At 67.5% G+C, this 13952-nt stretch overlaps 5 protein-coding genes across 8 annotated transcripts; 1 reads left to right on the top strand and 4 right to left on the bottom strand.

The window, feature by feature from the left end:
- Window positions 1–9: 9 nt before the first annotated feature.
- CRELD1 (cysteine rich with EGF like domains 1) lies at window positions 10–2989 on the bottom strand. The gene is made up of 10 exons (XM_052679078.1): window positions 2777–2989; window positions 2190–2272; window positions 2012–2122; window positions 1845–1936; window positions 1591–1767; window positions 1390–1485; window positions 1224–1307; window positions 1035–1130; window positions 814–957; window positions 10–747 (listed from the first exon to the last, which is right to left on the bottom strand). Exons 1-10 carry the CDS (start codon window positions 2972–2974, stop codon window positions 527–529), a joined length of 1302 nt encoding a protein of 433 aa, XP_052535038.1. The 5' UTR covers window positions 2975–2989; the 3' UTR covers window positions 10–526.
- A 158-nt stretch (window positions 2990–3147) lies between these two features.
- IL17RC (interleukin 17 receptor C) lies at window positions 3148–6731 on the bottom strand. The gene is made up of 16 exons (XM_052679072.1): window positions 6430–6731; window positions 6340–6361; window positions 5969–6264; window positions 5770–5881; window positions 5657–5701; window positions 5414–5553; window positions 5219–5317; window positions 5068–5122; window positions 4771–4955; window positions 4649–4699; window positions 4402–4572; window positions 4254–4322; window positions 4119–4176; window positions 3955–4050; window positions 3844–3882; window positions 3148–3752 (listed from the first exon to the last, which is right to left on the bottom strand). The coding sequence occupies exons 1-16, from the start codon at window positions 6535–6537 to the stop codon at window positions 3166–3168; spliced, it is 2133 nt and encodes a 710-aa protein (XP_052535032.1). The 5' UTR covers window positions 6538–6731; the 3' UTR covers window positions 3148–3165.
- Window positions 6732–6776: 45 nt separating this feature from the next.
- Window positions 6777–10775, bottom strand: IL17RE (interleukin 17 receptor E). The gene is given in 17 exon segments (XM_052679073.1): window positions 6777–7771; window positions 7920–8021; window positions 8094–8145; window positions 8238–8306; window positions 8378–8526; window positions 8607–8652; window positions 8727–8774; window positions 8876–9057; window positions 9128–9194; window positions 9285–9353; window positions 9428–9567; window positions 9634–9757; window positions 9827–9924; window positions 10041–10196; window positions 10471–10486; window positions 10578–10692; window positions 10694–10775. Coding segments are annotated over 17 exon segments (2127 nt in total). The 5' UTR covers window positions 10759–10775; the 3' UTR covers window positions 6777–7142.
- Window positions 10776–10816: 41 nt separating this feature from the next.
- JAGN1 (jagunal homolog 1) lies at window positions 10817–12065 on the bottom strand. 3 transcript variants are annotated; one of them, XM_052679094.1, is made up of 3 exons: window positions 11938–12065; window positions 11651–11745; window positions 10817–11446 (listed from the first exon to the last, which is right to left on the bottom strand). In XM_052679094.1, the coding sequence occupies exons 2-3, from the start codon at window positions 11737–11739 to the stop codon at window positions 10984–10986; spliced, it is 552 nt and encodes a 183-aa protein (XP_052535054.1). In that variant the 5' UTR covers window positions 11740–11745; window positions 11938–12065; the 3' UTR covers window positions 10817–10983. The 3 variants fall into 3 exon arrangements, with proteins under 3 accessions (XP_052535054.1, XP_052535052.1, XP_052535055.1); XM_052679092.1 differs by having other exon boundaries at window positions 11930–12053; XM_052679095.1 differs by lacking the exon at window positions 11938–12065 and adding an exon at window positions 11896–11919.
- RPUSD3 (RNA pseudouridine synthase D3) lies at window positions 12066–13823 on the top strand. Of its 2 annotated transcripts, none has more exons than XM_052679088.1 (9): window positions 12066–12166; window positions 12446–12513; window positions 12594–12638; window positions 12705–12801; window positions 12871–12978; window positions 13048–13132; window positions 13207–13333; window positions 13410–13552; window positions 13622–13823. In XM_052679088.1, the coding sequence occupies exons 1-9, from the start codon at window positions 12102–12104 to the stop codon at window positions 13799–13801; spliced, it is 918 nt and encodes a 305-aa protein (XP_052535048.1). In that variant the 5' UTR covers window positions 12066–12101; the 3' UTR covers window positions 13802–13823. The 2 variants fall into 2 exon arrangements, with proteins under 2 accessions (XP_052535048.1, XP_052535049.1); XM_052679089.1 differs by lacking the exon at window positions 12066–12166 and adding an exon at window positions 12220–12305.
- Window positions 13824–13952: the final 129 nt, after the last annotated feature.

Here is a 13952-nt window from a genome sequence, read left to right as displayed (position 1 = left end):
CAGCCATGGTGGGTGTGCAGAGCTTTAATTCCTGAGATACACACACAGATATGAGCACACCTCGACAGACGGACAGACCACGGACGAATGCGACTGCCACGTGCATGCATCCAGAGAGGCCCCCCCAGGACCAGCGTTGAGCTGAGGGCCACTGCCACCCCCCAGCCTCCCCAGCCACACTCGCCCTGTCTGGGGACACAGGGGCTGGGGAGGGGAAGCACAAGGGCTCTGCCCTGGCAACACAAGGAAGAGGATTTAGGGATGGGGAGCTGAGCTTGGGATGGGGGGACCCTGCCCCCCCTTCTCCTCTCCCTATCCTTCGTGCTGTGCTGGGAGGGGGGACCACAATCCCTATGGCAAAGTGCCCCAACACGCGAGAGGTGGGGGGCAGCATGCTGTGCCCCCTCAGCAGCGCTGCACCTGCAGGACCCCACTTCTGCATAGGACAAGGCGGGGAGGACGAGGTCCCTACTCTTACCAGTGGGGGGGTACATGCAGGGCCCCACGCACAACCCCCCGCCCACAGCTATCTGCCCTTCATGAAGCCATCCAGGACGCGGTCGCTGCGATCGGACAGCCAATAGCCGGCCATGGCGGCCACGGCACCGATGAAGATGGCGGTGAACACCATGTCACCCTTGGCAGCCAGCGTGGCCAGGGCGCAGATCATCACCCCGAAAAACATCTGCTGCAGCACCACCACCTCATCGTCCGTCACATCATCAAAGAATCCCTTCTCTGGGGCATCTGCAGGGATGACAATGGTGGGTGAGGGCATCCCTCCGTGCCCCCCTCCCCAAACCCGTGCCATACCGGGGGGTTTGTCCTCCACACACTGCCCATCCCTGCGCACGTGGCCCGGGGCGCAGATGCAGCGATAGCCGCCCTCCGTGTTCTCGCACACCTCCTGCAGCCCTGTGCAGATGGGCTCCTCGCTGCTGGTGCACTCATCCACGTCTGCAGGGAGCGCCCAGGTAGTGGCGTGGGGGCACTGGGCACCACATCCCCCCTACAGGTGTGCCAAGAGCACTCACCCAGGCACTTGGCCCCATCCCGCCGGTAGCCCTTGTTGCACTTCTTGCAACGCGCTGGCCCTGCGCCCATGCAGCCGATGCAGGCAGTAGAGCAATCTGCAGCGTATTGAGGAGGGAACAGAAAGGAAGATGGGGGGCTGCCACAGCTGAAGGGGGCCATCCCATATTGCCACCCCGCTGCCCTCGCACCTCGGCACTCGTAGGAGCCCTCAGTGTTGACACAAAACTGGTTGGCCCCGCAGTGTGCCATCTCCGTGCCGCACTCATCGATATCTGCGGATCAGAGGCAATGAACCCACGGCGCTCTCCCGGGATCCCCACCCCAATATCCAGCCCCACATCTCTGTGCACCAACCGATGCAGCGGTGCTCGTGCAGCACCCAGCCCCTCTTGCAGCGCAGGCAGCTGGAGTCCTCTGGCCCTGTGCAGCGCCCGCAGGCTGGGTAGCACTCTGCAAGGGTGGGTACAGGGTGGTGAGCACAAGGTGGTGGGCACAAGGTGGTGAGCACAAGGTGGTGGGCACAAAGCCCTCAGTACAGCACAGCGCGGTGCTTACCTGCACACAGCAGCTGGCTCTGGTTGCGTGATGCCTCATAGTAGCCATCTCCGCACTCGGCACAGAAAGGACCTCCATAGCCGGGGCTGCAGACGCACAGCCCGGTGCCACCCCGCGTCCCTTCTCCATCACAGCGCCCGTTGCCACTGCAGGGTTGCTGGGGGCCACCGGCACAGGCTGTGAGGACATGGGGGGGAAGGTGAGGACACGGGGCACCTCCCTTCCCATTCCCCCGTGCTCACTGCAGGACTTACGCAGGCAGTCAGGGCCGTAGGTGCCGGGCGGGCAGCACAGCGCCAGGCGCTCCATGCACAGCCACTGGAAGAAGTCGGGGTGCTGCTGTCGCCTGTGGACACACACACAATACTCAAGCCCTGTGCCCCCCTGTACGCCATCCCTCAGCCCCATGTCCCCCACTCACTCGTGGAACCACCATTGCTCCACGTGCTCCTCGCTGCGCTCCAGCAGCTGGTGGCAGGCAAAGTCCTGGGGGGGGCACACGCTCTCCAGCACCTCCAGCAGCCGTGTCTCACTGTGGGGTCATGCTGATGGTTACGGAGGATCTCCGACGGCTGTCCCCACAATGTGCACCAGCTCACCTGTGCTTGTACTTGGCCAGCTTCTCCTCCTCCCAGGCCGTGTTGCCCCCACCGAAGCCTTCGTGCTCCGTTCGTTCCATTCCCTGGGCATGCAGGGGGGATGGCCCAGACACCGTAGGACCCCACAGCTGAGCCCTCCCACCATGGATACAGCCCCCACACAGGGTTACCCTCAGCCCACTTCCCCAGGACTGTCCTCCCCTGCACTCTGTCATTCCCAGGCCATCCCCCTGCCTCCCCCCAAGAGCCATATCACCTCTTGCGCCCCCCAGCCACATCACCCATCTCCTCCCAAACCATGTATGTCCTCGTCCCCCTCCACCAAACCATGCCACCCCCTGTGCCCTGCACGCTATCGCCCCGTTCTTCCCTTCCCAGCACCGCCTACATAATCCCCATGTTATCTCCCTGTAAGATCCCAGCTCAGGTTGTCAACCTCCCCCCCAGATATCACCAACGTGGCCTATCCATCACCATGTCTCTCATCACCTCCATACACCCCACCCCACCACCCCCGTACTCCCCCTCCCCATCTCACCGCCATGCTGTACTTCCCCACCCTTTCCCCCCCCCCTCCAGCTCCGCACCCTGCTGAAGCTCTCGGCGAGGCCGCGGCAGGCTCGGCAGGGCTCGGCCCCGTCCCCCGGGGGGGTCTCACTGCCCGCTGCTCCTAGGAGGACCCCCCCGAGGAGCGCGGCCCCCAGCAGCGCGGCCCCGAGCCGGGCCCCCCCGCGTCCGCCCGGCAGCGGCAGCAGCGCGGCCGCCAGGCGCCGCCGCGGCCCCATCCTCCAGCCCCGCCCCTCGGCGTGCGCCGCGCCCGCTGACTCAGCTCCCACCTCCCTCCGCCAATCGGCGCCGCGCGTCACGCCCCGCCCCTCATCCCGCAGCCAATCCGTACAGCCCTCCGGGAGCCGCCTTAAAGGCGCCACCGCCCTTTTTTCACAGCCACACCAAGGACTTCGGGCCACATCGCTCTTTATTCACCCAGTGCCCTCCGCAGCCTCTCGGCCACCGCGGCCGCGTGGGGCTCCAGCCGGCAGCCACGGCGCCCCGCCAGCGCCTGCAGAAAGCCCACGGCCTCGCTGGGCAACACAAAGGCTGGGGCTGCCCGCAGCACTTGGGGCACTGATGTCACTGCGGGCTCCAAACGGGCCACCACGTAGCGCCCAGCGCCCGCAGACAGCACCGGGATGGCACAGGACAGAGCTGCGGCGAAGGCTTCACATGGTTCCACTTCATTGCCAGGGTCGAGCGGAGGACTGGGGCCGTTAGAAGCGTCCCCAGCCCTTGACACACCCCCGGCGGCATCTTCCCACCGCCTGGCAGCAGCCTCAGCCGCCGGGGACAGGAGGAGGACGACGGTGTCCCCGCCCCGCAGCGCCTTCTGGTGCAGCGCATGCAGCCACGGCAGCGGCCCCCATGCTGCCACCCCACTGCCACCGCCTGGCGCTGCCACCACCGCCATCCCCATCGGGCGCAGGGCTGCTGCCAGCGCGCAGGCTGCACGCTCTGCCACCGGCTCTGCCGCATGCAGGAGGAGTGCGCGGCGTCCCCGCAGTGGGGCTGTGGGACAGCATCAGTGGCGTCCTCCAAGAGCCCCACGGGGGTGGCCCCATAGGGGACTCAGCCCCACAGAGCGATCCCCACTACTCACCCTTGGAACCACGCCCAGTGCGCAGGGACTTGAGCCAAACTGCAGGGAACAGAGAGGGTGACACAGTGCTGAGCATGCAATTTTGGCCACGTGCAGCCCCACTGTGCTCACCCTTCATGTCCTCCTTCTTCAGCAGCAGCAGCAGCAGGATGCAGGCAGCACACACCAGCACCCCCAGCCAGGCCAGCACCCAGCGGGCACGCATGTCTGTGGGGCACAGCGTCACCACCTATCCCATGCCCCTGGCACCTGCAGCATCCCTTCCTTTTACTCACACTTGTGCATGGGACAAGCCCACAGTGTGACCCCACTGCCGTTTTCAGGACGCCAGAGCTGTGGGCACAAGGACACATCACACAATGTCACGTGCCGGCTCATCAGTGCCCGCCAGATGCTGCCCATGCACTGACCTGCATACACTGCCCCGATGCCACGTCCTCCTGCAGCTGTTGCTCCAGCAGCCCCGGGCGGCCGGCTTCCTGCAGGGGGTACAGCTGAGCCAGAGGCATGGTGGCAGTACCCTCAGCCACAGGGACCAGGGGGACCCTTGACCCTTACCACAGCAGCAAAGCTGGCGAGCGGTATGCAGTTGCCCCGCTGCAGGGCGCAGAGTGATGTGTTCCCTCCAGGCTCCATCACCAGGATGTCGTCTGCATGGCCAGGCAGCACTCCAGGGTGCCCATGGTCCCGCAGGCACTGTGTCAGCCGGACCCTCCCACTGCTCCTCACCTGCAGGAGAGAACTAATTGCATAAGATGGCCGTGGAGTAACTGTGGGGCAGCCACGGGGCGAGGATGCCTGCTACCTGCACACAGAGATTGGGGTGTGGCTGCAGTGCTTGGAACTCCTGTGGTCCCTGCAGGCAGAGAGCAGCCCATCAGTGCCATGCATCCCTTTGGCATGTCCTGGCTCCACGAGGATGCTCACCTGCCCGGTGACAGGCTGCTGCAAGCCGGGCAGGGCTTGGCATGGCACAGCAGGTGCCGGGCTCCAGCAGGGCACCAGCTCAGCTGGGAGGTCGCAGGGTGTGGAAACAAAGCAGGTGAATGTTTGCCCCACATCATGCAGCACCAGCTGGGTCTGCACCCACAGTCGCTCCCACGCTGCTGCATCTGCATGGGGAGAGGGGTCTGTGTGGGGCTTCCCGGGGGTCTTGGTGTATCACCATGGTGCGTCTGCCCATGTCCCAGTATCCCTATGGATGTCCCACCCCAGTGTTGGTACCATGGGAGAAAGGGCACAGGGTGGCACGCAGCGGGTCCTGGATCTCCGGCCAGACCTGTGGGTAGAGAAGAGAGAGCAGAAAAACAATTTAGGGTGCCCATGTTGTTCAGGGAGTCCAGCTGGCCCCCCTGGAATGGTGACACCTTCCCACCTCCTGCTGTGTCCCTGCAGCGCCCAGCCCGGCTCCTACCTGCAGGCAGAGGCAGGGCAGCACCTCCTCCAGTGGCACGCTGTAGTTCATGGGCCCACTCTGTGACCAAGAGTGAGACGTGGGTCACCCCACAGCACACCACCCCACAGCGGGGTGACGGCAGCAGTGTTGGGATAGGGAGGGGCAGGCACTCACTGCCGTCACTACGCGTCCCGACCCGCTGGCACCGTGGCTGTGGTTGTGGTAGAGCCGCAGGGTATAGTTGAGCTCCACTGTGGCCACCTGCACCTCCACCAGCACCGCCGTCAACCCCGGCGACACCTGCAGCCTGGGCACTGCATGCGGGCGGCTCAGGGCACCCTGTGCCAGGTGCCCCAATGCCTCCCACACCAGCGGCACGGCCAGCTGGGAGCCCAGCACGGAGCCACGGGCACCTACCTTGGCACTGCGGGATGGCAGCCCGGGCAGCGGGCCACGAGCAGTCTGCAGGAATAGTAAATAGGGTGAGAGGGCGAGGAGGCGTGGGGCGGCGCAGCAGGACCGGGGCTCACCTGGCAACCGCCTCCTCTGGCTCAGCCGGCGGCGGCCGCGTGCGCTGCCGTAGGCGGCGACGTGCAGCTCCGAGCCCAGCGGTGCCTCGAAGCAGCGGAACCGCACCGAGCCCTGCGCAGGAAAACCACAGCGCCGTGCCCACATCCCACGTGCCACGGCCCCGGCCCGCCCCCCCGCCCGACCGCGGCGCAGACGTACCAGGGGCCGGCCGGGCAGAGCGGAGGATGCGCGGACCTCCACGGCCACGCAGCGGGACGAGGCGAACCCGTGAGCGGAGAGCAGCAGCAGCGCCGCGACGTCGCGCCGGGGCGAGGCGGCCGTCCCCGCGTCACCGGCACCGTCCTCGGGCTCGAGGCCCAGGCGCAGCCGTGCCCGCAGACACGGCGAGCAGCCGCCCGGCTCCGCGCAGCGCAGCGCCGGCTCCAGCCGCAGACCCAGCAGCGCCAGCCCCGGGCCCGGCGCCGCGGGCTCCGTCCCGCACAGCACGTCGGCGTCTGCGGGGGCAGAGCGGGTCCGAGTCAGCGCCGCTCCCCTCCGCCCGGCAGCGCGGCCGCGGCGCGGGCACTTACCGAGCAGGCGGCAGGCGAGGCCCTGCGGGCAGGAGGCGTGAGGACGCGGCCCGGCCCCGCGGCCCCGCTGCCCCCGCTACGCCGACACACCTGCGAGCAGATCACGGCGTCGCGGGGAGCCCCGCGCACGCCCGCCGCCAGCAGCAGCAGCAGCAGCAGCCGCCCCGGGGCGCGCCCGGTGGGGCCGGGGCACCCCATGGCCCCGGCCCCACGGCCCCGCTCCCAGCCCACGGTCCCCGCCGCCGCCACCACCGCTGACTCCCGCTTCCTGCTCCGCTCCCGAGCTCCCGGGACCGCCCCGGGGTGGGGCCTGCCCCGCTCTGCCCCGCACGGATCCCGCAGGCCGGGCTCCTGCGGTCGCGTGGAGCGGCGCGGCCCAGTTTGCCCCCGACGGGCGCTGCCGGGTCCCGCCCAGGGGTGAGCGCACCGGGCCGGCAGCCCCAAAGCACCAGAGCAAGAGACGCGGGGAAACGTAAACAGCGCTTTTATTCCATTCGACGCAGCCACAACCAGGCGCGAGGAGCCCGTCTGGGCCGTGCCGGACACCCCGCCGTCACAGGAGCTGCCCAGCCGCCTCTCCCAGCCGTGGCCGCCCCGTGCGAGGCCCGCTCTCTCCTCCGTAGCAGGCCCTGCCGGAAGCCCGGCTGCCCAGCCCCAGGGCTGTGCCCGTACTCCAGCCCCGCTCCGTTCCGCTCCGGGTCGCTCTCCTGCAGCCGCTCGTTCAGCCCGACTGCATCGAGTGCCTCCGTCCTCCGTGTGGCCCCTGCCCACGCTCTGCCCGAGCTCAGCCCCGCTGCAGACGCTCAGGTACCGGCAGGCTGAAGCGGGGAGCCCGCCCCCCCCCCGGAGCCGCCTCCCGCCGCCCCCTTGCCGGCCTCAGCCTCCAGCAGCCGGAGCAGCAGCCCCTCGGCCCGGCCGCGGAGGTGCCGGCAGGAGGGCGGGGAGCCGCCCCGCAGCGCGCCCAGCAGACCGGGCAGCTCCTGGGGCAGGCGGTAGGTGGGCAGGGGCCGCAGGGGCCGCGGCACGTCGCGGGGGCTGCAGAGCCGGCTGAAGTACACCAGCACCCAGCCCCGGCCTCGCCCCGCCGCCCCCAGCTCGCCCTGCAAGCACGCCATGGCCGCCCCGAAGACATCGTGTGCGTCGCGGGGCTCCCCACCGCCTTCACCCCCTCGCCATAAACGGAAGAGCCGAGAGCTGCCCCGGCTCCAGAGCAGCAGGACGGTGCCTCGCTCGCGGCCCACGTGGCTGCGCTGAGCATAGAGCCAGGGCAGGGCCCCCGCCTGCCCCACACCGCCCGCTTCCCACAGGTCCAGGCGCACCTCGCAGCCCAGCCCCACGCGCAGCAGCTCGGCCAGGGCGCACACCAGTGCCAGGTGCTCCTCCGAATCAGGAGAGTACAGCAGCAGCACCGGGCGGCCACGTGCTGCCTCACCTGCAGGACAGAGGGGACAGCAGTGACAGCCCTGCTCTGAGCAACCTCAGTGGAACTGCAGCGTCCCACCGCCCCGGGACCTTCCCCGTGCCTGGAGTGTCCCAGCCCTTGGGGTGCCCCGGCCCTTGCCCAAACCGCTGGCTCTCACCGTTAGGCATCCTCCAGGTGCTGCGGCAGTTCAGGAGCAGCACGGTCACCACCAGCCCCAGGGCCAGCGCCAGCCCCAGCAGCCCAAAGTGCCTGTGTGAGACTGGGAGAGGTGCAGTGAGCGGGCAGCCATGACACACTGCCCGATCCCCACCAGCCCTGGGGCTCCGCTCACCATCAGGACAGAGCAGCTGCTTGCGGGCGAAGCGCACATCTGAGCGCCAGACCTGGGTGGGGAGATGGATGAGGGGGGCAGGATTTGGGGTTTGGCCCCCCCACCCTGATGCAGGCAGCACAGCGGGGCTGGGAGTCACCTTACCAACACGCAGCTGCCCAGGATCTGCACCGGCAGCAGCAGCGCCAGCTCCCCTGGAGCAGAGCTCTCTGGCTGCAAAACACGAGGCAGGGTCAGCGTGGCAAAGCTTGCCCCCCTGAGCTCCCCTGTCCTACATCACTCACCCGCGTGACGGTGTAGACGGGAGCCTCAGGCTCACAGCGCCCGCCCCGGCGCTGGCACAGCGCTGCGCTGAAGGACGCAGGGACACGGGAGGTGAGGCACAGGTGGAGCTGCAGTCCCCTGGCACTCAGGGACACGTTCCAAGCAGTGTCTGGTAAAGAGAGAACACACACCGTAGCATGATGGGGTGCCTGAGGGGGAAGAGACAACATCCCAAACCCAAGGGCTCACCTGTGCGGTGGGGGCACTCCACGTGGCTGCTGTTCCCATAGGAGAACTGAGGAGGGGACATGGGGTCACCTGTGCACCCTGTCTGGCACCTTCCCAGCCGGTACCGCCCCGGGGGCTTACCCTGAAGCAGAGCAGGGGGTGCACATCCACACTGTCCAGTGTGTACGCCTGGCAAGGGACAGCGAGAGTGTCACCATCTGTCCCCAGGGATGCACTGCACCCTTGGACATCCTGGGGTCCAGTGGTGCCCTGCAGCCATGTCCCCTCACCTGATCCTCCTCACTTGCCGTGGAGTTGGGGACACTGTGGCACGGTGCAGCTTCAGCTGCCGCCTCCCTCCAGCACAGGGTGGCCCGGGGACGCAGGGGACAGCTGGCACTCAGCACCATGGCCATCTGGTCCTTGCTGCTGTAGTCATGGAAGTGCACTGAGGACCATAGGTCAGGGCCATCTGTGGGGATAAGATCAGTAGGGTGGCCAGGAGACAGTGTGCCCTCCCCAGGGTCCCTTCAGGCACTCACAGGCATCCGGCCGCTCACGGAAGGGGCAGCGCTTGCTGCGCAGGCTGTCACGGTGTGGATAGGAGGCCTGGGGAGCAGAGCACAGCACCATGTGTCTGCCACCCGCGTCCCATCGCTGTGCGGATCAGCACACACAGGGGTGCAATGGGGATCACACCTCAACACAAAGGCAGGGCACCAGGAATTCATACGGCAGTGAGACGTGGTGGCCGCCCGGCACCAGGAGCTGCAGGCACAGAGGGAATGTGAGGATGCTGGGAGTGCAGGGACCCCCGGGGACCGCATCCTGCTGGCTGCTACCTGGCGGTGGAAGGGCTGTGGCAGTTCCTCACACTCCAAGGCCAGCTGATGGCACAGCCGCACCACCAGCGCAGGGCCCTCGGGCACAGCCACCTCGATGGCCCGCACTTCAGGGAGCCAGGTGTGGGTGAAGACGGGCCCTGGGAGCACAGGGAGGGTCAGTCAGTGCCAACCCTTACAAGCACCCCATTCCCTTCCAGCCTTACCCTGCAGCTCGATGGCAACCACGTGGCTGCGGCTGATGGCCAGGCCTCTGTCAGGGATGGTATGCAGGGTCACCAGGACCCGCCGCCCACTTTCCGCTGGGAAGCAGTCGAACTGAACCTGCCACTATGGGGAGCAGAGGGTGAGCACAGCCCCACCGCCCATCCCCATCCCTGCGGCGTGCCCCGCACTCACCGGCACATCGCCTGGTGCCTGGTGCCGCTGCCACACCTGCAGCCACCCAACCCGGTTAGAGCCCAGCTCCAGGAAGTCAAGCTGCAGCCCGTGGATTCCTGCAGGATGCCAACGGTTGCTGCTGACACGGGTGGGACGATCCCGCGGCCGGGGTGTCCCCTGCCAGGGTTCCCCCAGAGGACAAGGAGGGCCCATCCCTGAGAACAGCCCGTACCTGCGGCCGGGACGGCCAGACGCACCCGCAGGCAGGGCTGGCAGGGCAGCGAGGGCTGGCACAGCCGCGCCGTGCTCAGCGCCAGGGCGGGCGGGGTCAGCGGGGGCCCGGTGGGGTCTCCCCGGCGGCAACGGGGCCGGGTCAGCGTGCTGTCGGCTGCCGGGAGAGGAGAGGAGCCGTGCACGGGGCCATGCCTCGCACCGGGAGAGTCCTCGCAAAAGGGATCCCCGCGCACCGGAATGGCCCGGCGAGGGAGATCCCCACACACAGAGATCCCTTACAAGGGGGAACCCCGCGCACCGGGAACCGCCCCGCATCGCTCCGCTCCAAGTCCGGCTCCGATCTCGGCCCCACCGGAGAGCCCCCACCCTGGCCCGCCCCGCCGCCGCCGCCCCGCACACCGGGAGCACAGCCCCGCGGCCCCACTCACCGTTGGCCCGGCAGTCCTGCAAGCAAAGAGACGGGGATCAGCGCGGCCCCGTCCGCCACCCCCACTCCCTGTTCCCTTTTCCCCGTTCCCATTGCCCCGGCGCTCACGAAGTTGGCGGAAACCCGCGGGCGGGGCACGGCAGGACGGGAGGGCGGCGGCAGCAGCAACAACGCGGCGGCGGCGAGGAGAGCGACGGAGCGCACCGGGCAGCCCATGGCCGAGTGCCGTAGCCGAGCTCCGTTCCCACCTCTGGTGTCGGCTCCCCGCCCCGGGCCGGCCCCGCCGCATTCCTCCGGCAACACGTGCGGCCCCGCCCGCGACCTGATTGCGGCGGCGCAGACACGAGTGGGAAAGCACGGGAGGGGCTTTATTTCCGTACGGTGACACGCGATCGCAGTCCCAGCACCGGGCTCAGCCCCGAAGACCTCCGTACCCGCAGCAGCCGCCCTGCAGCACCACCAGCAGCCCCCAAACGCTCCACGCGTGGCACACAGAGCCTCTACCCAACCCCCCTCATTTCTTCTTCTTCTCCTGCGTGCTGGTGAACCACGAGTCCAGAAGCTTCTTGCTGTAGTAGAGCTGCCAGCCGTGCACCTGGGCGGCCACCACCACCACCAGGTACATGACGGAGACGGCAGAGAAGCCGAAGATGAAGCGGTACGCCTTGCCGTGCCGATAGAGCTGCTGAGCCATAGGGAACATCTCCATGGCCCCGTAGATGAGCGGCGCCACAGAGAAGAGCCCGGCACTGATCATGGACAGCACCAGGTAGCTGATGTTGTTGCGGGGGAAGGAGAGCAGGCCCAGCAGTGAGGGCAGGATGCTGAGCAGGTAGGGGTACTCCCACTGGTAGGGCATGGCCACACGATCGTGGGGCAGCAGCTTGAGGTGCCCCACACACATCTGTGCCAGCAGCAGCAGCCACAGCCCCACGTGCACGTAGGTCAGTTTCTTGATCTCTGACTTCAGGGCCACGCTGTGGGGACACAGCACGGTCACAGCACAGCTGGGACACGGCTCTGTCACAGCCTGGTGGGGTCACAGCCCCATCACGGCCCAGCATCGACACGGATTTGTCAAGGACGTGATGGGCACGTGGCCTGGAGGGGCATCACCCTGTCAGGGCCCCGATGAGGGCACAGCCCCGCAGTTTGGGGAGCAGAGGCTCCGTGACACCTACCTCATCTGGTAGTGCGAAGCCACGCGCTCCCGGTGCCGGTAGTCGCTGCCATCAGTGCCGGCAGCACGGGGCCCACCTCGAGACGCCATAGCTGCCTGCAGGGACACAGAGTGAGGAGACCCCAGGGAGGACCCCTATGGCCTCCATCCCACCTTCCCGTGACCACCCACCCACGACAGCCGCAGGGACACCGCAGGGCGCGGTACCCCCCGGCCTGCCACGGTCCCCGGGCCCGCCCTCCGCACCTCGCCGCGGGCACCGCGCCCCGCCGCACCCCACCTGCTCACCGGGCTGAGACGCTCTACCCGCACTTCCGGTTCTCTGTGACCGCCGCTTCAAGCCCAAACGGCCTCAGGAGGGCGGCCGGTCTATACGCCCGGAGGCCCAGCTCTATGGTCAAAGCGGGACGCTACGCCCTGCGGTCCGCCCGCCGCGCAGGCGCAGTGCGGCCATGGCGAGTTGCGGCGGTGCCGCGCGCGTGGCGGCGCGCGTGGGGCAGGGGGCGCGCTCCGCGAGGTGAGCTGGGGGGGGGAGGGCGAGCGTGGAGTGCTGCTGTGTGTGCACTGCTGTGTGTGTGCACTGCTGTGTGTGTGCACTGCTGTGTGTGCACGGGGCTGCGGAGATGACACGGTGTGACACGAGTGGGTGCGCTGATGTAGGTGCACGGGAGTCGTGGGCTGCTTGGGAACAGGTTCGGAGGCATGGGGGACACGTGGAGTTGCACACGCGTGGGGACATGGAGCGTGGGAGGAGGCAGGGGAGTCTCACGTGTGCCCCATCTCATTCTCCCCGCAGGAAGGGGCGACCACTGGGCCCTGAGGCCGTGCTGGGGCTACTGGAGGCCTCAGTTGTATATCGGGAAGGTAAGGGAGGAGAGGGAGGCTGGACACGGGTGGGTGTTGGGTGATCAAGAGTGGGGTCTGACCCTTCTGTCACCCCACAGGAGCCCTGCTGGCTCTAAACAAGCCCACTGATCTGCCTGTGCTGGGTGAGTGCTGGGGGGGCTGATTTCTCCAAGAGGAGGCACATCTGGTGCTGACCCCCATACCTCCAGGGCACCCTGGGGAGCTGAGCCTGACCGCGCTGCTGCCTGCACTACGCCGACGCCTGGGGCTGCCTGCAGAGCTGCATGTGGTGAAAGCACCTGCCAGGTATTGGGATGGGTCTGGGACTTGGAATGGGGAGGTCCCAGGGGGGCTCATTGATACCGTGTCCAATAGGGAATGTTCCGGCCTTGTGCTGCTGTCCACCTGCCACCGTGTCACTGAGCAGCTGCAGCACTCCTTCACTGCTGCCCGACGCAGGGGGCAGTTCCCAGTCACCTACAGGTGAGTGTCCCCCCATGAATCTCCCTCTCCAAAAGTGTGAGGCTCTTCCCTCTTATTGTGTCCCTTCAGCGCTGTCACTGTGGGGGTCCCAGCAGAGGCAGAGGGTGAGATCCGTGTGGGGCTGTGCTGGCAGCAGAAAGGGGACACAGCTGTGGTAAGGGGCACGTGGGGGAATCTGGGAGGAGTGGGGGGTAGAGGGTGGTGCTGAAGCTGTGCATCCCCCCCCAGGTGGTGGCAGTGCCACCTCCAGGACACCGCAGCGTGACCCGCAGAGAGGTGAAGAGCACCCTGACCCGCTACCGCCTGCTGGGAGCAGCAGGGGGCTGCGCTTTGCTCCAGTTGCAGCCTCGTACAGGTGAGTGCCCCCCCTGCACTGCCCTGGTACCACCACCCCACAGTGCCACCAACCCCACGTCCTTCCCTCCCTGCAGCTTTCCCCGAGCAGCTCCAGGTGCACCTGACGCTGCTGCTGTGCCCGGCACTGGGTGACCACAAGTACGCATCCCGTGTGGGCACAGTGCTGGGGGAGCCTTTCCTGCTGCCCCCCCAGGAGGCCCCCACATCCCGCACACAGGTAAGCAGCGCGATGGAAGGGAACTGCTACCCTATGCTGCGCTTTCCTAAAAAAAATTATCCCCCACAGGTGCTGGATGCAGAGCTGATGTCCCGGCTGCAGCTGTCCCCACATCACCGCCTGCCCCTGCACCTCCATCTGCAGCAGCTGGTGCTGCCCCACAAAGTGCTGAGTGCTCCCCCTCCTCCCCACTTCCTGTGCACCCTACGCCTGCTGGGGCTGCCCTCCCCGCCTCTCCCTCCCCATTAAATCTCGGCATGACAACAAACAACATTTATCTATCCCATTTGCGCTCCCCCCATCTTTCCTGTGTAATCTCCCCGGGGGTTGAGTCAGCACTGGTAACCACAGCCTTCTCCTACCCCGCGACCCAGTTCCCATCTGGAGCGGATGTTGGGGG

Source organism: Tympanuchus pallidicinctus, unplaced genomic scaffold, assembly GCF_026119805.1.
Source record: "Tympanuchus pallidicinctus isolate F22 unplaced genomic scaffold, pur_lepc_1.0 scaffold17, whole genome shotgun sequence".
Classification (NCBI taxonomy): Eukaryota; Metazoa; Chordata; class Aves; order Galliformes; family Phasianidae; genus Tympanuchus; species Tympanuchus pallidicinctus.
Note: the sequence above shows the minus strand (reverse complement) of the source record. Positions and strands in the feature narration are given on the sequence as shown.